The sequence below is a fragment of the Acipenser ruthenus genome, chromosome 9 (genome assembly GCF_902713425.1).
Source record: "Acipenser ruthenus chromosome 9, fAciRut3.2 maternal haplotype, whole genome shotgun sequence".
Taxonomy (NCBI): domain Eukaryota; kingdom Metazoa; phylum Chordata; class Actinopteri; order Acipenseriformes; family Acipenseridae; genus Acipenser; species Acipenser ruthenus.
The window spans coordinates 10,722,084-10,743,393 of record NC_081197.1 but is presented as its reverse complement, the minus strand read 5'-3'; the positions used below and the strand labels follow the sequence as shown (position 1 = coordinate 10,743,393).

General features: G+C 37.5%; 2 protein-coding genes across 2 annotated transcripts; both read right to left on the bottom strand.

Moving 5' to 3' along the window:
• Positions 1-1,076: 1,076 nt before the first annotated feature.
• Positions 1,077-4,487, bottom strand: LOC117407171 (V-set and transmembrane domain-containing protein 5). The gene is made up of 4 exons (XM_034011868.3): positions 4,353-4,487; positions 2,616-2,942; positions 1,911-2,057; positions 1,077-1,474 (listed from the first exon to the last, which is right to left on the bottom strand). Exons 1-4 carry the CDS (start codon positions 4,426-4,428, stop codon positions 1,443-1,445), a joined length of 582 nt encoding a protein of 193 aa, XP_033867759.2. The 5' UTR covers positions 4,429-4,487; the 3' UTR covers positions 1,077-1,442.
• A 2,957-nt stretch (positions 4,488-7,444) lies between these two features.
• LOC117406280 (high-affinity choline transporter 1-like) lies at positions 7,445-18,315 on the bottom strand. Its single transcript, XM_034010222.3, has 9 exons — positions 18,152-18,315; positions 16,963-17,165; positions 15,984-16,097; positions 14,915-15,070; positions 14,112-14,260; positions 12,844-12,987; positions 11,349-11,502; positions 9,489-9,706; positions 7,445-8,547 (listed from the first exon to the last, which is right to left on the bottom strand). Exons 2-9 carry the CDS (start codon positions 17,144-17,146, stop codon positions 8,005-8,007), a joined length of 1,662 nt encoding a protein of 553 aa, XP_033866113.1. The 5' UTR covers positions 17,147-17,165; positions 18,152-18,315; the 3' UTR covers positions 7,445-8,004.
• Between the last annotated feature and the right edge of the window lie 2,995 nt (positions 18,316-21,310).

Here is a 21,310-nt window from a genome sequence, read left to right as displayed (position 1 = left end):
CCTACAAGGTGGGTCATCCAACTCTCACAAACCAATGGACGTTGATTAGCAGTTCGTTGACAAAGTTAGAATCTAGATCTTGGTAACCTACCGCTGATTGAAAGCTGGTTCTCCTTTTGAAGGTACTTCAATTCCCAAAACTCACTAAATACTTAATGTGCAACTGCCTTTGGTGGCTCTCCAACCCCTGTATTCAGAGTGGCCGTTGGCTTTTAGCAGCTGATATGCAAACAGTTTACCTTAGAAACAACAATGATTCCACTGTCCCTGTTTTTAATATTTGCAAGTTAGGGACTTTATATTTACCAAAGTGGCCCAGTTTACTTGTTGCTACCCAACTCACCTGCAGACCTTACCTTTGGAATTTAATCCAAACAATATGGGCATTGTATCTACAGTAAAATCTATGCCCCTATTTTTTTTTTCTTTCCTTTGCAAACAATACTGTGTGAGAACAGGATCCGAACTTTGATCGCCTACATAACGAATAGAAACTGAAGCAAGCAGGCTTTGGCCTCCCTGTTCATGTGTACTGGTCCTGTTCCAGTACAACTCTATTTTGAATGCCCATCTTTGATACTGCTTACCTGATTACACAGTCCCCCACCTAGTCCCCCCACTTGTTGATATTCCTGATTCTGAATTGCAGTCAGGCACCTGACCTTATTCATAGTCCCTGTTCCCTCTCTTTTTCTCATTACTCTCTTTATCTTGTCTTTCTTTGCTCCACATTTCTTGTTTTCTCCTCTTTTTCCACACAACTTTTGTTTTATTTAGCTAATTGTAACAGGTATTTCATACAATAATTGTAACAGGTATTTCATACAATAAAAATGTGTTGTGTAAAAAAAATCAAAACAGACAAACTCATATATAGCTGTAAAGCTTTACTTCACAGCTATATATGAAACATCACAAGCATAAAGTATTGACAACTCTACATGCTATATCTTGGTAAGTGAAATAATTATTTTATATATATATATATATATATATATATATATATATATATATAAAAAGAATGTAAACATCCAGCATATCCACACCAGGAACGAAGTGTACATGTTTACAAAACAGCAGTGTTAAACTAAACATGCTTGATCAGAAACGAAACAGGAAGTGACCCACTAATGAATATTAGCTGTCCTCAAATTGCATGTAATTCATTCTCTTTCTGTCATTTTCTGAGGTCCAACAAATAACCCTTCCCTCCTCTCATCTGAGGCAAATGAACTCAATCAGTATGATGTAATGCAGTGCACTGTCATGGTTAAACAGCCTTCTTTTTGCCCCACTATTTTAGTTCAGCTTGTGTGTTGTCTCTTCCAGCTCTTGTCTTTCACAATACTATCCCTTTATTAATGTTATCTGTCTTTGTAAGCACTTCTGGAGGAATAAAAAACATTGCTGACTTTGAAAACGCAAACAGTGTGTCAGTTTGATCAAAGAGACTGCAGCTCTATTTCTTCAGCTTCTGAAAATAATGGAGAAAACATTAAAAGGATGTTAGTGAATACAGATAATACTGTTTAATATTTAAATTTTGAACCAGTCTTGGGCATAACTATTAAATACTGAAATTTCAGGCACTGATCCCAGGGGTATGGAGGGGAAGTACCTTGTGCTTTTTTGCAGGCTGAAATACTCAAGGAAACTTAAATTCAATGACCGTTCGACTAGCAGTCTTTTTCAATGTCTTCAGACAAATTGAATAGTTTGTTAAAATCCAGGTCATCCAATAAAATCTCCATGGGGTTGTTTGCAAGTTATAGGTCAGCAAAAACAGCAGGGACATTAACCCATGGATACCTTTCAATACTGGTGAAGAAAATGCGTGTCTGGTTAAATGCCTCTCTCAAAAACAAATCTTCCCTGTTTGTAGCTGAAAATACCAAAATACAACAAAATACCTTTTCTTATTTTTTGTTTCCATCTCTTCCTCTTAATCATCTGCACACATTTTTCCAGCAGCCAAATTAAAAACATAGAAAATCCTGATATGGCTACCAGAACTGTAAGGATAACAGCTACAAAATGTAAATCCTCATAGATGTGCACTAGGGAGAGAAAGAGAAAATGTTTTATTTATTACTGGTTATGGCTACCATTGTTATGCACGCTTTCTCACATGATTGACAGATACTGTTATTAGAAAGTCAGATAGATAGGGCTGGATTCAGTGTATTGTCATTTATCTGCACTTTGGAGGCTAACATAGTCGGAGGCTACCCATAGTGTCCTATTTGTCCCTCACCTAAAAATGTAAAAGATAAACAACTTTGGCCTCCATTGGAAGTCTTTTTTGAACCCAAACTAAATACATCAATAATTTCAGTTTTACAATGATTTTTTTTCTTCATAGAAATAGTGCATATTTTGTATGTCTATAAGTGTTCGGTGGCTACCTCTAATCAAGTTGATTAGACTTATAAGTCATTAAATCTATGATATTAACGTACTTAAATGTGTTTATACAGAACCTGCTGTGGTTAAATGTTTGGAATGCCAGTGATATTCTGAGTGTGAGATCTACACTCTCAGCGAAATAGGTTCCAGTGGGGATGCGACTTATGTTTAAAAGTCTATGTTATTAACTTATAATGAAACAGACGTACCATCAACTTTCAGAAAAATGGCAGCATCTTTGCTTGTTCCAAAATGGTCTGTCACAGTTACCACATAGTAACCAGAGTCGTTTTCACGCAGGTTTAAAATCTGTATGGAGCCATTACTGTATGTGCAGAGTCTGTCTTTATAAGACTCCGAGATGTTCGGTTGTTTTTTTGGTTCCCAGACAACGATGTTTTGGATCTTCCATATTGACAGAACGCTCCACTGGATTGTGGGAGTCCCTTGGCATAAGTATTCAACAGAGAGCAAAGCACTTTCCTCCACTGTGGCATTGATAACCTGGTTAGGGATTATTATAGTGACTCCTTGGGCTGCAAAACAGAAGCAGTATAGACACTGTTATTAACCTGCAAAAGCAAACAGCGTAGATGTATAGGACTGAAGACTTGTATGACAATGCCTGTTCATTTATTGAATATTTCTTTGTTTTAAATCTTTTCCTTAGCAACAGCTTATTCTTAGTCACAAATGTTTGTTTGTTGTTAGAAACATAATATTTGCAGACCACATGGAAATCTTCAAACAAGCAAATGAGAAGCATGGGTGTTTTTTGTTTTTTTTTATGTAAATCTTCTGACCTGTCAACGGTAACACTGGAATACAGTATAGGTAAATAGGTTTCATCGCTGGAATTTTAAACAGATATGGTCTCTCTAATACACTCCTTAACAGTTGCACAAACAAGAGGCCAACAGCACCTTTTGGACCTTTTACATTTGATTGTTATTATAGTAAATGTATTTTACTTGGAGAGTACTGTTTCTAAATAAAAACATTCTTTACATGAGTCTAGCTCTTTAAGCAAACAACCTCTATATTAAAGTACTGCACTTTAGTGAAACAAACAGTGCTGGTTACCAATATATTGACAAGGGGAGTACCAAGTTGTGCATCATATTATGATCATTGAAGTATACCAGTACAGTAAAAAACTGTTATATTTTAGTAGATGAAAAAAACAGAATCTTTGAGTTTTTGCTGTAGGCTGTTTGGTGAAATTGGACATGTGGGAGTGGATAATTGGCTGAATTAAATATTGTGAATCCCACAGAGGTTAATTATTAACCCCGATTACAGTGCACACACAGTTTTTATAAGATTAAAAGCGAAGAAGCTTTTAACTTCAGTAGACATTAGTTTCTGTATTTATACACTCTGACAGTTCTATTCATTAGCTTCTTACACATGATATTTAATTTTGTTCCAAAGACCTGCAGGTTTTATTGAAAGGATAGCGGTTATAAAATACTGGTAGGTGGCAGTAATTCAAATGTAATAATCTACAAATTAAGTAAACATCTTTTCATTGCTCATTGTTACCTACTTTTTTTTATAGTTTAACTTTTATCCCCATTAATTTGTCACGAATCAGCACCAAAATTAAAGTGTGGCCAATTATAGAGAATACTTTTTAAAATGTTACAGACGGCACTACATCTAATCAATATTTCATCCTACTTGCATTTTTTTTTCTTTTCTAGTTTACTGTAAATTCTGTAATTGCTTTATAGAATGGCTGATTCTTTAAAGCTGATCTTCAAGTAATGCTAGGTTGTCTTCAGTTTAGGCATCGTTTTTTGTTTTGTTTGTTTTTTTAACTCAGCAATCACCAGTTAAGATTGCAACTTTATAGGTTTTCTTCTATAGCAGAGGACTGGTTTGGTAAGACTATCATGTGAATGCATATGCAGCATATTCAACAGAACAGCATATACACTTACCTTGTAAAGAGTAGTCCACAATGAACAGGATGAACAGCAGTACCGGTACACAAGTGTCTTTTTCCCACTTACTCATCAGAATCAGTCCATCTACAAACACCTATATAAAATTACTGTCAGTGCGCCCTGCAGCTTTTACAGTCTTAATCCAAACAGGTTTCTCTGAATTCCTCTTGTACATTTGACAAGTGGGAGGGGACCATGCCTAGCAAATAAGTGGCAGGACAGCTGCCAGTGTCACACCCAGTAATGTAATATGAATTGGACGGGTCAATCAAAACCAGGAAGTGATGCAATTACCCCTATGTGCTCCATTAAAAGATCAGTTCTTGATTTCTGATTTGTATATATTAGAATGTAAATATATGATTGATGTAATATATATATATATATATATATATATATATATATATATATATATATATATATATATACCATTGTATGTTCGTTTAACATTGTTAATTAAGGTTTGCAATGTTTGCTGACCACATTTTTCAATTAAAGAAATACTTTAAAAATATACAGTATTATTGTTAATAAACTAGACCTTAGAAATTCATACGTATATATATATATATATATATATATATATATATATATATATATATATATATATATATATATATTTGTAGGGGATGTGTGGGGGGGGGGGGTTGTATGGGGGTAGTTGAACACAAGTTTCTCAACAAATGTATAAAAAAGGCATTCACTAAAAGTTTATTCTTGTTAATTACGACATGTTCATTGATACAGATTGTGCAAAATTGACAAATGTATGAAGTGCCTATTTATAAAAAAAATACATTATTAAACATGTATCCTAATCAATAAAAGAGTAATACATCTTTTAAAAAAGTCATAGGGTTTTTTTTTTTTTTTATTGAGCACACACAATAAAACCCTAAATGGTTTTCAAAAGGTTAAGGACTCAAAGCTGGCAGTTGAGTTTCCATTAACTGAAATTGTACCCAATTACACTTACCATGTACTGGTTGGAACTGTTACCCCTCTAGTGGTTAATAACAGTGAAACTATTAAAGTTGTTGTAATTGTTAGTGGTGTTTTAAATTATAGGAACATGGACGCTGAACCAATACTTGAGATATATAAATAGAATAATATATGGCTCAGAATATATTACCACACAATAATGTTTCAAACAGGGGTGTTTTTATCGGTTGAAACTGAAAATCAGAAGCCCTATTTAATGACCCACCAATGAATCTCAGTTTTGTTTTTTTTAACTATATGTGGAAATGGCAGCCATTTTTCACTTCCTATGTACCGTATGCACCAGCAGCACTAAGCACATTGAGCACATAAGTTTTTTAAACTAAGTTGTAAAATGAATTTCAAATTAATGAATGTATTGGCTGATCACTCTGTTTAAGAATTCGATTGCACTTCCCACTTTTTTATTTATATATTGTGCTTTTTCTTTTTTTTAATTTAGTAGTCGCCAATTGTTTTTATCATTTTTTCTCACAATTTGGAATAGCCAATTATTTTTAGGCTCAGCTCACCGCTACCACCCCTGCGCTGACTCGGGAGCGGCGAAGACAAACACACGCTGTCCTCTGAAGCGTGTGTGGTCTGTCGACCGCTTCTTTTTCACACTGCAGGCCGCTACAGCGTCAGAGGACAACGCAACTCTGGGCAACTTACAGGCAGGCCCGCAGGTGCCCGGCCAGTCTACAGGGGTCGCTGGTGCGCGGTGAGCCGAGGACACCCTGGCCGACCTAAGCCCTCCATTTTAAGTGGATTGACAGTGTTTTAAGATTTCTGAAGCTTCTGCATAAAACACAGATCCAGAGACCATTAAAAACTGTGTTAATTAAATTTCTTTTTTTTTCTCCACTAAATGGATTATTCAATTGTGACGTTGAATGTAGCAAGTGGGGTGCGCACCCAAAAGAGGCAAACTGCTGACCAATAAACTTTGACTACGCCACACTATGGTTTTAAGAGGAATGTGACCTCTGGAATTACAAGCAAGCCTTTTCATTTAAATGAAAAGCAGAGACAAAGAGCACACTTATTGCTCTATTCTGAGAAGGGTTATTTATTCAGACATAGTGATGAAACAACGATGGCTGCAGGATGAGGACTAGATCACTGAGGGAGGGAACACCCAGGGTGACCCATACCAAGCCAACAGTGATACCACATGATATCAATTATAGTAAGTGCTCAAGATAAAATAAACAAGCAAACATCAAATAACCCTAATAAGAAATCAACAATAGTTTTCAGTGAGAAATTACAGTGGCCAAATGCAAAAACTCAGAAATATGCAAACAACCTTTAAAACAAACCCATGTTGTTACTGTGGATTCCAAGATGGCAGAAAGTAGTGGCTGATGGGCGATTTTATGGTTAGCAGTGGAGTAGTTCACCTTAATGTTTTTTGCTGTGTCTGGTCTGTCATGTTGTATATATCTTGTGGGTTTACAGTTCTGTATAAAACCATTTACCACGAACTGTGTTATGCATTTGTTATAGTATTAGGCAGCAGTGTGTAGTGGTTAGGGCTCTGGACTCTTGACCGACGTGGTGTTGAATGCTTCCTCAGCAGCTGTCAGCCGTCCAGATGGGTAGGGTTTCTAAGCCAGGGTAGTATACGCAGCATCACCTGATCCCCTATATGCTGTATTGTTGGTTTTCAGCCATGGTATATCTGTAATACCTGTGTTGGTCAGATTCATTTTATACCTCAGAGTTAATTTTTAATTAATGAGTCGTCAGATAAATTAGTTGAAACCAGATTCAATACTAACGACAAGCCAACCCACCTGACATTTGAAAAACAATTTGGTCAAGGCATTAAAACACATTATTAACCAAGCAGGCACAGGGGATTTTGCTTTATTACAGCAGCTTAGATTCACTCGTGTACCAGTTCTCTGCGCATGGAAACCACATGTTCACAAAATGTCACTAGTAATCTTCAAAAACAGCATGAGTACTTTACGAATAGCTAATTTACAAATCAACCCCCACCTTTCCCATTCATTTGCATGACTTGAGTAAAATAAACTGAGCGAATGGAAACCCAAAAAAGCATTTTACACAAGATATTTCTTGTGTAAATGTCTCGAGTTAAAAAAAAAAACACTTGCATGGAAACCCCATGTATTTTACCAACAATTAAAACATAATATATAGCTGGAACGGTGTGTACATTTGCAACAACATGGAAGCCGATCTGTAGTCTAGTTACAGAATAAAAGGTGTATTTACCGAATGTCTGGTTTGGTTTTTTATAAACTACCTTTAAATGGTTGTAAAGAAAGTACAAACCGAGAAACTAAACACAGCATGCATAAATACACACTTTAGTAAAAATAGAGATGAATGTCTTTTTTTAAATATGAAACTTTTTTCTTCATGGTCACAGTCACTATATCATGGAATTGCCCATGTAACTCTTTCTGTCCATTAATGCTTTATTTTTCATCACATCTCACAAACATCGTTATTGTAATTACTGAATCCAAAACAGACTCTTCATATGATATTTTTCAGAACATCCCGTGAAACAATTACAGCCTTAAGAGGTTCTTTGGGTCATTTTTGACAAAAAAAAAAAAAAAAAAAAAAGTAACTGACCAGCACTAGGAGATTTACCATTAAGCCCACTGCATCACTCCATTTATGCTTGATTTTCAATTTCCCCAACATCATCTTCTTTGTTAATAGGTGATAGTTCAGTTTCTTTGTCTGATTCTTTCACGTCTTTCAGAATAATGTCCGTATTTTTACTTACATCAAAAATATCCCACTTTTCGGGCAACAGGCCCCGTTTAAACAGCAGTGATGTGAGATAGGAGACAGAAACAATACTGAACAGAGAAAGCAGCATAGTCAAGGTTTTGAATGGAAAGAGCTGCACATAGACGCCATCTACCAGTGTGCAGCCTGGGTAGGGAATAACAGGAGGGATTTTGAAGAATGAATCACCCCCTAAAAGTCTCAATGTCACTCCCACCACGTATCCCACAAGTGAACCGTAGCCATTTGACACTGGGATAAAAAGGACAGAAACAAGTTGAGGGAAAATGGTACAATATATTAGCTCTTCACTCATGAACATCAATCCATAAACTGAAGAGGTTGTCATAGCAAGACAAATGCCAAGAACTCCAAAGAAAAGCACAGAAATTCTGATCACCCACACAAGTTCTCTGTCAGATGCCTGGAGAAGAAAAACAAAAGAAATAGTAAATTGTTTTATTTTGGTTGCTTTTATTTTTCAAGAAAAATTGCCTAATCAAACTACTGGATATTATGTTGGCTTCTTCACAGAAATGCATTGAACAGGTTATTTTACAAATAAAATATTTATAAACAATGATGTCGGTGACATATACCTACAACTGTAAATACAAAATTAGTGCCATCAGTCTGTGTGTGAGAGACATACGGCTGCCCATCTCAAAGTGATAATATGTACTTAAAGGCCAAGATTCATGCTCTTCAGAGTCTGTGACACCAGCCGCACAGTGGGGTCTATTCACAAAGCTTTATCATACGGGTAGAGGTTTAAAGAGTAAGGTTTGCAAAAACAAAGACCCATAGAGCCATATTCACAATACTTATATTCAAATTACTTGAGTACCATGAAATGAAAACAATTTAATGAACATCATACTTTACTATCCATCAATACAGACTTTAACAAAGCCAATTTGTAAACTTTTACCAACTTCACACTTGAGCAAAAACATTCTTATGAAAACAAAAGCATGTATCAGTTACTCTTAAATGTTTAATACTTAAAATATACCTTAAATATCAACCCATCTGTTCCTTTTCATCAAGTACCAAATTACACACTGCAGCAATTCCCCACAACAGCTCAGGAAAACTGAAGACCAGTGAACATCCTCCAGTCCCACAACCAAGCCAAGCTGTGGCGAGCTGTGGGCCTCTGATGGACAAAGGCTAGCCATGCAGATGTTGGCTTGAGCTCACCAGTATGGTCTATTGCAGCACAGTGAGGAGAAAAGTCTCTGTCAGCTCTGTCTCTGGTATCCCTGAAAAGACCACCAAGTACACTGCCAGGACACAAAACCTATGCTGATTGTATGACACAACCTGTACTCCACGACTATCCAAACTTCTAACCAGGCTCACCTTTTTTCTTATGATTTTCTTATAGATGTTGTGGGTGAACATGGAGCTGGAAGACAGAAGTGTGGAGTCCATGGATGACATCACCACAGCGGCGATCGCTCCGATCCCAGCGATGGAGATGTAGACAGGGCACAGGTGCTGCAGTGCGATGGGCATGATTATACCAGCCTCCCCTTTCTCATATGGGGAGGGTAAACCATAGCTTGTCTGGTTCCAGTCTGAAATGTGAGGGGAATTCATTATAATAATATTCTTACAGCATTACTGCTACAGGCCATGCAGTAATATTCATGCTGCATTACTACAGTTCAATGCAGTAAACTACTGGTAATAAACAGTAAAGCAGTTCAGTGAAGTACTATGCAGAAAAGTCAGTGTCAGATACTTCATGACAGATATAAGTGCCTGATATGTTATAAAAAAAAAAAATACAATAGTGACAGATTTAATAACTAATAATGTAGCATTCAGTGCTTGGGACATGGTGAGGTAGCAACAAAATCTCAATTTAGCAATAAAGGTTCCTTTTGTATTTAGCTTCTAGCTTCTAGAACAGTGGTTCCTGAAACTGGCCTCAAGTCATATATTAGTTTGGTAACCCAATTCAAAATTACTCTGTTCCTTCGCACTTTTTCTTCTCAAAAATGGCCTGCGTCTTAAATTAGACTATAGTGATGCACGCATTAAAAATCGCAAACAAAAGACATGACTGGCCGAGTACACAAACAGGAACGCGACTGACTGCATGAGGAATTACAGTACACCCTCGCTATAATGCCCTTTATTATACCAACCTGGCCCCTGTACGCACGGGATGCCACCTCCGCAGTGAAGTCAACTCTTTTGTCTTAATAAAAAGCGTGCGCTGTGTAACTATGCCTCCTAAACAAAAACCATTTTATGTTGCAACAAAGCTGGAAACCATATTGATCATTTGACTTTTTTTGGCTTGTTCAGCAACCATGCTGCAAAGCAAAATTGATTAAATGAAGAAAAAAAAAACTTGAGGATCTGATGAATTTTTCATATTGGGGTTCATTTGGAATAAAAGATCAGTTTGGGATTTGTGCATGTTAGATTAAGATTTGGTGCACTTTAACAATTAATGGCAAACTGATTTTAAATAAAAGTTCAGCTTCAATAATTCTGGATTTTTGCTTTTTGTACTGCGTTTCAATTCTTTAACTAATAGGATAAAGCAACGGCAGAATACTGCAGACATGAGACGGACAGGTACATGTAATTCTACTTGTATTCACAATCTCATTTTATTAATTACTCCAACAGTTTATTGTTCATTTTGATTGTCATTTTGATATAACGAACCCCTCGATATAACGAACAAAAATCTTAGACCCCAGCAGGTTCGTTATAGCGAGGGTGTACTGACAATGCAGGCAATACCACAGGTAACAAAAAGAAAGAAAAAACAGGGAAGCAACGCACCACTAATGCTCTGTGTGCCTGGAGATGGCCGCAAACTGCCTCCAGACGTAGTTTTCTATTATGCGTAATTGAGGTTGTATCTTTGTAAATGCATCTTTATTTTTGAGGCTTTATTTTTGTCATCATAATTGAGTGTGGGAAATTTGGGCTGTGTCTTAAATTCGAATGAATACAGTACGTAATTTAGGAACAAATAGCTGGACTGGAATAGGTCTTGAGGACAGCGTTGGGGGTAGACTTTGTCATTACAGAACTACTATTTTAGAATGACAACAGTAGTAAACAGGTTTTGTTTTTTACAGAACCTTGTGTTTCCAAATACCTCCATGGTCTGACTTCTAAGAAGCAGGATGCAAAGAAAGAATACTTGCAGATATGACATGTTAAACAAATTTCATATGCATCATACAGTACCTGTTGAAGCTGCTACTGCACCAATTAGCACAGACGGGAAACCCAAGAAAAAGCACAACACTCCTGCAGCATAGCACATTTTTTGAGCCTGTGCAGAAGAAGATGCTGCCAGAAGTCTTTGATAAAAGCACTGATAGCAAACGCCAGAAAGAGCCTAAAAAGAAGATTCATATTTGTGGTTAGTGTAGATTTCATAAGTTGTGTTCTGTAAATGCATTGTCAAGTAGATAGATAGATAGATAGATAGATAGATAGATAGATAGATAGATAGATAGATAGATATTATTTTAGTGCAAGTATACAAATATATGCCAGGGTTTGTCATTTTGTAAACAAAGTGTTTTACTCTACTTAAAAATGACTAGACTTGCCTATTAACGAATAGTACAATGGCTGTTTAAAGTTCACAGTCAAACTAAAAGGGGGCACTACAGTACAACTAAATGCTACAGACTTAAACATTTGGGTTACCCATTGTATCATTCATTTTAAATATGCTATGTGAGTTTGGTCGCTCATTAGATTAGAAGTTGCAATACAGTTTTGATTTGTAAGCCCAACATTTGATCTGCGATTAACAGAGATTTATTACAAATACAGCATGCATTTAAAATGCCTATTTGAATTATGTGTTTACCTGTGCAGCAGGTAAACACATAATTTCACTCTACCCATTCTTTTGTCAAAAAACAGAAACAAAAAAAAATGAATCCATCTTGTTTGTCTAGTATGTCTTTTTTTTCCTCCTTTTCATGAATGGTATGCATTGGCACATGAACTATTTTTTGTCCCACGGGTGTAGGGATATGCGGGGAGCAGGGGATCCAACCTGTGGGGGTACACGAGGCTCACTTTCCCGACCTCTATGGCTGCCGCCATCCGCGCCTCCACCGATGAGGGGGGTTCTCACCGCGTGAGTCAGAGGGGACCCCCGACCACACACTATCCTTTAGCAGCTCCTGCTCTTTATCCTCCTCAAATTGAGACTGGGCTCTGTTTCCAGCTCCCTATTCTATCATTCCTTTTCCAGGTTCTTCAGCACAAGAGCCTATTCCTCCTACATGACTGCTGCTCCGCAGAGCCTGTCGTGGGCTCTATCTATTTTATGTGTTTTCTGGTTCCCAAGGCTGCTCTCTCTCCTCTGACCAAGAAGGCTCCTGCCGGTCGGAAACCTCTTTCCTTTCCTATCCTATCCCCTGAGGCCACTTCTCAAACTACCTCTCCAAGTAACAACCTTTCACTCCAGCCCTGGCTCTCGCCCCGTGAATTACTGGCCATGCTGCAATACAGTCATTATTTCAGCACTATACATTTCTTGGAAAATGACTCCCCTCAATAGAGCAAACCACGTAATTGGACCAGGTCTTGGGTATACTGTTAGATAATGTTTGTTTTAAGATTTATTTCTGATAAAATATTTAATGAATTGTACTAGGATTGTTGTGTTTAGTGCAGTTATTTATGAATACCTGGACATTACAAACAGATACCTTACCAAAAGAAAAAAGTCATCTAGCCATCTCCATAGGTCTGTCAGGTCTATTTTCCCAAGCCAGGGAGCTTGATATACGTTGTTAACAGCAGTGTTTACAATGTCTGTAGAAGCTGGATTTAGCATGAGGAATGGAACACACAGCCACTGTGGTTAAAGAACGGGAAGGGAAAAAATAGTTAAGGACAGACAGAGCAATGAGAGCTGCAATTATAACAATAAGGCACTTGATGGCAGCGTGCACTGTACAAGAATCTTAATCAAAGCAGAAGCAACAGTTGACCATTGTGTGCTACTGTGCAAGTTACAGCCCCACCAAGGAGTCTTGATGTCATATTTTTTCACTGACCAGTTGCCAAGGGCACCATGTACCGACAGTATAGTTTAACCCAAACAAACAAGTTCAATGTACCAATTAAATGAAAATGAAAATAGTACAATGCTGTGTGGTCCAGTGGTTAAAGAAAAAGGCTTGTAACCAGGAGGTCCCCGGTTCAAATCCCACCTCAGCCACTGACTCATTGTGTGACCCTGAGCAAGTCACTTAACCTCCTTGTGCTCTGTCTTTCAGGTGAGACGTAATTGTAAGTGACTCTTCAGCTGATGCATAGTTCACACTCTCTAGTCTCTGTAAGTCACCTTGGATAAAGGCGTCTGCTAAATAAACAAATAATAATAATACAAATAATAATAATAATATTACTAATCCCCAATTACAGCATACACTGCTGTTCATTGTTGAATTTGTATTAACATTATAAGATTACAACTTCAACTAGAACTTGGGGTAGAGAAGTAAGCACTAAAATTCACGGCACCATTTGGTTTCTCTCTCCCCAGGGGGAGATTCACCACCACCGAAAAGAAAACCAGTTCACATTATTCATGGTTAGAAATTCAGAAACACCAAATGTGCTCTCAACTGATCGCATCTATCACAGCATGAATAGGTCTCCTCCACACCTGTAGGTTGTCATGCAGCTATAGGGGAGAACAATTATCTGATACAGATCCAATTGCTCAAACTCATGGCGCGTGATCATTTAAACAATACACTTAAATTGAGGATAGTTCAGAAACCCAGGACTGGGTGTGGGACTAGAGCGAGTTTCTAACCCTGTTATTCCATTTCTTTCTTTTAAACACAGTATGCGGTTTACTACTGGTGGAATGTTTGTAGTTGACCATTTAATTGTTAGTAGATTTTCAGTGTCAGAATTCTATGGAGTACCACCTTACAAGTTACAAAATGAAGTGCGATCAGTACTTACCAGGCTGACAACTATCAAGAATAGCTGGATAACATCTGTGTAGGCTACAGAGTACAGCCCCCCCATTAATGTATATAGTATAGCCACACTAGCAGAGATTAGGATTGACTGATAGGGTGCAATACCCAGTATTACATTCATTGTTCCACCTAGAAAATAAACACAGAGTGGTTTCAAATAGTTGGATGTCTACTGTAAAACAATTATACCAATACCATGCATCCTCCCAAAGCTGCCATCAATCACAGAGAAAAAAAGCCATGACAGATCAACCTTATGTAAGCATTCACATTTTAAATTTGTATAAACATGAACCTCCATAAATCTCTGGGATTCTGACACTTCTGTCCCAAGAATATCCTAACCAAATCACTACAAAAGCAGTTCTTTAGAGATGCTAAATACTTAAGAGGGACAGATTTACAGGAGCCTTCACCATCTGTAGCTATGGATATTCATTCCCTGATACTGGAATGAACATCACTGACATACAGATTGTGGGGAAGGAAGAAAGAAAGAAAGATACAGAAAGTTAAGCTGGACACAAGTTTGAATGTGGCACTCAGGTCTTAATTTTGCCCTTGGAACATGCTTTCCAATACCTTACTCGACCCCGTGCCTGGATAAATATCATTATTCAGGTCCTATTATTTGAAAATGGCTAAACACAAGCCTATATTTATTATACCGTTACCAAGTAACTAAATACAACAAATGACCACAGCGATTGAGAAACATGCACACTTGAATGGTGGTTTGAAGATACAATACAATAAATGTGAAATTAAATGCCTTTACTGTACCTAAAGCCGCAAGAGTGCAGGCTGACCAGAATACTTCTGACAGTATTGCAGGAATGCAAAGCATAACTGTCCATGCATTTCCATATCTGAGCTGGAATGGATCTATCATTGTTACATAGTTATTGTCTCTCATTGGCTTGGCAAAGAAAAATCCACCTGGTGGAGAAAAATAAAATAAAAAAAAGGAAAAGAAAGAAAGTTATGAATCCCAAACATCCTATTGAAACTTACCAATTATTAAATTAAAGTTTGTATTTTCTAGTACTGGAATGGACACAGATTTTTCATGTTTTAATATTCAAAATCCAGATGAATATTCAACTTAGCTGAAAGTTTAATAAATTACAAATCAAAGAAGGGGACAGAAACTGGACATTCACAACTGATTTACAAATGTACACATTAAATGTTAAGTTATACTCTAATTAGTTAATTTGGTGTTGTAATGTAATCAAACAGTAATGTAAAGTGAGTAACACACACATTGTTAGCATAGGTCCATTTCACACTGGCGCTCCTACCCGGATGCCAACCTGGGTTCTGGCTACCTGGGTCACAATCCCGCGTAGTGTGAAACCACGTACCTGGGTTGACATGCTTTGACCCGGGTCGAGCGAGACAGAACAGCCATATTTTTGTTGATTGAAACACACCATGACCCAGATTGCAGCAGGGATGAAGAAACATTTGCTCTAAGAAACATTTGGGGCCATGTGTACGTCGATTCACTCGCTTCTGTCACCCAGGTTGACCCTGCTTCTTCAAAAAGCAGTGTGAAATCGCATAGCTGACCTGCATGACAACGGGTCACAATCTGGGTAAGGTCCGACCCAGGTAGAGCACGCCAGTGTGAAAGGTGCTATAGACTCCTTGTGAAACATTACAAAATCTATATTTCTGCAAGTTACACGTTTCAGGTATGTCAAGTCAAGTTGGTGCTACTGGGTATTGTAAACTGGGTTGAAAAACTTTTCCAGCTGAACCAATAAAACAAAAAAAATAAAAAATAAACTTCCTGCGCATTAGGATATATTTAAAAGGAAGTGGCTAGATATCCAATGGATCTCACCAAAAAACAGGTTAAATGCAAATGCAACTAGTCCATGAACCCAAAGTAGGCCCTTTGATGGATCATAAACTAGTTCTGCAGTTCCCATGATGTAACCTCCTCCAACCCACGTTGCTGAAAAATAAAGAGTCCGAATATTAAGGTGTGGGTTAAGAGAATATTTGCTGAGCTGGCTAACTCAGACAGTATGGGTTTTCCAGTTTATTTTATTTACAGAAAGACAAACAGATCACCCGTAAGCCAATTTTTACAATTGTGCCACTTTCTACAAGGCTTCAACATATTACCTCCAGTATATGAGCATAGGCCCAATTTCAATACTGAATTCTATGTGCTACAGGTGATAGCAGATACAGATGGTCCAATTTGATGATCTAAACAGCAGTTAATACCATTTCCCTAAAAACAAAACTGCCAGTAAGTGGCATTCAGATCATCCATAGGCCTGTGAATCAATTGATCTGTTGTTGTAGGAGTTACCACCTAGAATTACATCTGCAATTGGTATATACAAATTATGCAATGTAATTGTTTTGTAATTTATAGCTTTAGCACTGTAAATTATTTCATTAGCTTACATGAATAAACATCAAAAAATAGAATTGCAACACCTACATATTTGTGAATGAAAAACAATAAATATGTCATGGAAACTGGATATAGTCAGCTGCTCTTTCATATAGAATTAGCACTGCTGAATGCAGCTTAGGGCTTTGCTTGCAAAGCAACTACAGAAGAATGAATTTTATTGTTGCATTTCACTGAGGGTGTTACCCACCAGACAGTTTACACCAGCAACAGTCAAGGACAGAAGAGGGTACTTTGACACCTGTACCACATTAGGCTGACTGAATACGATTGTAAAGTCTTTAGGATAGTGTTTAAAATGTGTCTAGGATAGTGACCACTCTGTTCTGAATCTGACTGGCAGACAGAAGCACATTTTAAATAGATTAGTAGTAAACAAAACAAACCCTACCGGTCACAGTGAAAATCCCAACCCAGAGATTCATGTTTCGGCCCCCAACCATGGACACCTCGCTTTTGTTTCCTGTGCATTTCTTCTCTTCTTTCTTGGCTTTTCTTGAAGCCCAAATGCCAGTTGCCAGAATGAGTATATAAAACACAATTACAGCGATCAGACCAGGGATGTTGACAGCCATCTTCAAATACAGAGACTCCCTACAAATGAAGACAAATCATTTTGTTTAAATGACAGCAAGTTCTGAGAGCAGATTTAAAAAGAATAAAAATTAAAATAGAGATAACAGACATCATGAATGTTAATGGTTGTCACCATGGGAATAATAAAAGGCCTACCAAGTGCTTCATAAGTTATATTGACATTGTTGTAACACAAGTAAACTTGTTTTAACACAGGTTTTATTGTACATTTTGGGAATGCTCTTTGTTCAATTCAATAGCTGAACATGAATATGTTTACCCACAAAACCCTGCTAACCAGGGAGATTCATAAGTCTCACTGATTGGGTCACTTGTACCCCTTTTCCACTGGCATATACGGTACGGGTACGGGTGGTTCTCAACTGTCTATTTGTCGAGAAGACCGAGAACCAAACCGTGAAACTCTAGCCTCACAAGACATATAAATCCGGCTGCGAGCCAAGCCGAGCCAGGAGTGGGGTTAAGGATTTTCGTCATTTACGTTTCATCAGTCAGTGCACTCCAGACAAACAACAAACAACATGCCGCATGGGCAGCGAGTGTGATGAGAGAAAAGTACAGCCTTGTGACGCTGAAGAAGTGAAGGCTTTAGCTTCTCTGTGAGCGGATAGAAGTGTTCAGGAACATCTGGAGTCGTGCGGCAGAAATGAGAAAGTTTATGCCCGAATTTCTGACGATTTGAAGCAAATGGATTTAACTCACACACTCAAAAACACAACATTCTACCAAAGTTCTCATCCTTGACCTTTATTATATTAATATAAAATATTTTTTTTTTTTAAATGCAGAAAATAAAACAAATAGAACGTGAAATTCGTATAATTTATTTGTGAAAAATCTATATTTGAATTGGCTTTCTGGTACGTTTCAGATTTACGACTACACCACTCCTAATAAGTAATAACAAAATGTTTTGTTTTTTTTTTCATTTAAAAAAATCTATGAAAACGTCACACCCAAAACAAATAAAATAACGTTCTTACCTGTAGCAGCTTGTACTTCTATTAATTTGCGCAACTCGCGTGTACGCACTCAAGTACAAATGGATGAGACCCTCTGAAACCAATAAGACAGTACAGGACTTGATCACCACATTCCATTCAAGTACCGGTTGTTCCAGTAAGACTTGAAAAGCATTTAAGGCAGGGCTTCCCAACCCTGGTCCTGGGGACCCCTGTCTTCTGGTTTTCATTCCAACTGATCTCTCAATTACTTAACTAAACTCTTAATTGAACTAATAATTTGCTTAATTAAAACATTTGTAAAAGAATGTTATACTTTCAGTATTACTATTTACACTGTAAAAAAAAAAATCCTCTATTTTTAAAAAGATTGAGGTTATCCCAAACATAATAACAACACTAGGTAGTGTAAAGGTCTGTGTATGGAAGGAATGTGTTTGTAGCATAAGCATTCTTTAACAACATGCATATTTAAGATCAGATGTGAGTCTTGTACCTGTTTGTCTTGTCTCACACTATGATTCCAGGGTTTTGTGGTAAGAGGTGGGGTTCCAAAGTGAAAACTGTAAAGCAGTTGAATTATTAGCCTGACAGCAAAGGTAGCCCTACCCTGGGCTAATAAAGATGTCCACTGGCAAAGTCAAGCCAAAAGGAAGTAATTGTGGGTGACTAGGTGTAGGAGAGGTGATGTTATTATACGTAAGTTTAATCTATAGTGTGACAACATAATGTGTTGCTTGTGATTCTTCTGTTACTGTTTATAATTTACTTTATAATGTTTTTACCTATCAGTGCTTTACTGTAACAGAAACCAGACACTGTCAGCTTTTCAGTTTATTTTTGCAGTTCGTTTGATTAACCTTTATTGTTGTTGTGTTCCTGTGTAACAAGAGCTTATTATTGTCATTTGCATGCTCGGTTGTAACTCAAATAAGAAAAACTGTAATGACTGATATGGTTAACCTGTAACACTATGCGGCTCAGCACACAATGTAGACCTTAGGGAAGCACTACATTGTCAGCAAGGTTTTGAGAAGATGGGGTTTGAATGTTCACAGATGTTATCAGAACTATCCCAGATTATTATTATTTTTTTTAAATAGAAACACATATTAATAAATATTGAAACAAGTCACGTATTTTTTTTTTATATACAGTATAATAACTCCTGGATCTTGCACTAATAATGTTCTGTAATTATTTCAAGAGTGTTGTGACAGGGAAGTGTCATGGCCTAAACTGTTATCGGCAGGAATGAGAGAGTCAGAGACAGAAGCTGCAGTTGAAGTGTTGTTACACATGTTTATTACAAACAAAATACACCAAAACAAACAGGGCATGAGGGCCAAAATAAAAGCTTTCAACAAAAGACTAAACACGTGTAGGCTGGCATTCGCCTTCACTACACAGCTGTCGAAATACCAACACCAACACAAACTCACTCCAAACTCCTCTCCCAAGCAAAAGATTTCTCCCCTTTTTATATACAGACGTGCTCAAATGTGTTGGTACCCTTACAGCTCATTGAAATAATGCTTCATTCCTCCTGAAAAGTGATGAAATTAAAAGCTATTTTATCATGTATACTTGCATGCCTTTGGTATGTCATAGAATAAAGCAAAGAAGCTGTGAAAAGAGATGAATTATTGCTTATTCTACAAAGATATTCTAAAATGGCCTGGACACATTTGTTGGTACCCCTTAGAAAAGATAATAAATAATTGGATTATAGTGATATTTCAAACTAATTAGTTTCTTTAATTAGTATCACACATGTCTCCAATCTTGTAATCAGTCAAGATGGAGAAAAGTAGTCACTGTGCTGTTTGGTATCATTGTGTGCACCACACTGAACATGGACCAGAGAAAGCAAAGGAGAGAGTTGTCTGAGGAGATCAGAAAGAAAATAATAGACAAGCATGGTAAAGGTAAAGGCTACAAGACCATCTCCAAGCAGCTTGATATTCCTGTGACAACAGTTGCAAATATTATTAAGAAGTTTAAGGTCCATGGAACTGTAGCCAACCTCCCTGGGCACGGCCGCAAGAGGAAAATCGACCCCAGAGTGAACAGAAGGATAGTGCGAATGGTAGAAAAAGAACCAAGGATAACTGCCAAAGAGATACAAGCTGAACTCCAAGGTGAAGGTACGTCAGTTTCTGATCACACCATCCGTCGCTTTTTGAGCGAAAGTGGGCTACATGGAAGAAGACCCAGGAGGACTCCACTTTTGAAAGAAAAACATAAAAAAGCCAGACTGGAATTTGCTAAAATGCATATTGACAAGCCACAATCCTTCTGGGAGAATGTCCTTTGGACAGATGAGTCAAAACTGGAGCTTTTTGGCAAGTCACATCAGCTTTATGTTCACAGACGAAAAAATGAAGCTTTCAAAGAAAAGAACACCATACCTACAGTGAAACATGGAGGAGGCTCGGTTATGTTTTGGGGCTGCTTTGCTGCGCCTGGCACAGGGTGCCTTCAATCTGTGCAGGGCACAATGAAATCAAGACTATCATGGCATTCTGGAGCGAAACGTACTGCCCAGTGTCAGAAAGCTCTGTCTCAGTCGCAAGTCATGGGTCCTCCAACAGGATAATGACCCAAAACACACAGCTAAAAGCACCCAAGAATGGATAAGAACAAAACATTGGACTATTCTGAAGTAGCCTTCTATGAGTCCTGATCTGAATCCTATCGAACATCTATGGAAAGAGCTGAAACTTGCAGTCTGGAGAAGGCACCCATCAAACCTGAGACAGCTGGAGCAGTTTGCTCAGGAAGAGTAGGCCAAACTACCTGTTAACAGGTGCAGAAGTCTCATTGAGAGCTACAGAAAACGTTTGATTGCAGTGATTGCCTCTAAAGGTTGTGCAACAAAATATTAGGTTAGCGGTCCCATCATTTTTGTCCATGCCATTTTCATTTGTTTTATTATTTACAATATTATGTTGAATAAAAAATCAAAAGCAAAGTCTGATTTCTATTAAATATGGAATAAACAATGGTGGATGCCAATTACTTTTGTCAGTTTCAAGTTATTTCAGAGAAAATTGTGCATTCTTCGTTTTTTGTGGAGGGGTACCAACAAATTTGAGCACGTCTGTATGTGACCATTCCACAATTAGCATTGAATTACCTAATTGGGAAATGGACACAAATGTGACAGTTGGCAGGGAC

What these genes read in the sequence shown, in the direction of transcription:
- LOC117407171 (XM_034011868.3), bottom strand. Translation starts at nt 4,428, where the DNA reads ATGAGTAAGTGGGAAAAAGACACTTGTGTACCGGTACTGCTGTTCATC. An exon ending in TGTGGACTACTCTTTACAAG is followed by an intron (nt 2,943 to 4,352) that starts GTAAGTGTATAT and finishes TCTGTTTTGCAG; the next exon opens with CCCAAGGAGTCACTATAATA. An exon ending in CATTTTTCTGAAAGTTGATG is followed by an intron (nt 2,058 to 2,615) that starts GTACGTCTGTTT and finishes TTCTCTCCCTAG; the next exon opens with TGCACATCTATGAGGATTTA.
- LOC117406280 (XM_034010222.3), bottom strand. Translation starts at nt 17,146, where the DNA reads ATGGCTGTCAACATCCCTGGTCTGATCGCTGTAATTGTGTTTTATATA. An exon ending in TGCAGTAGCAGCTTCAACAG is followed by an intron (nt 9,707 to 11,348) that starts GTACTGTATGAT and finishes CTCACATTTCAG; the next exon opens with ACTGGAACCAGACAAGCTAT. An exon ending in AGAAAATCATAAGAAAAAAG is followed by an intron (nt 8,548 to 9,488) that starts GTGAGCCTGGTT and finishes TTTCTTCTCCAG; the next exon opens with GCATCTGACAGAGAACTTGT.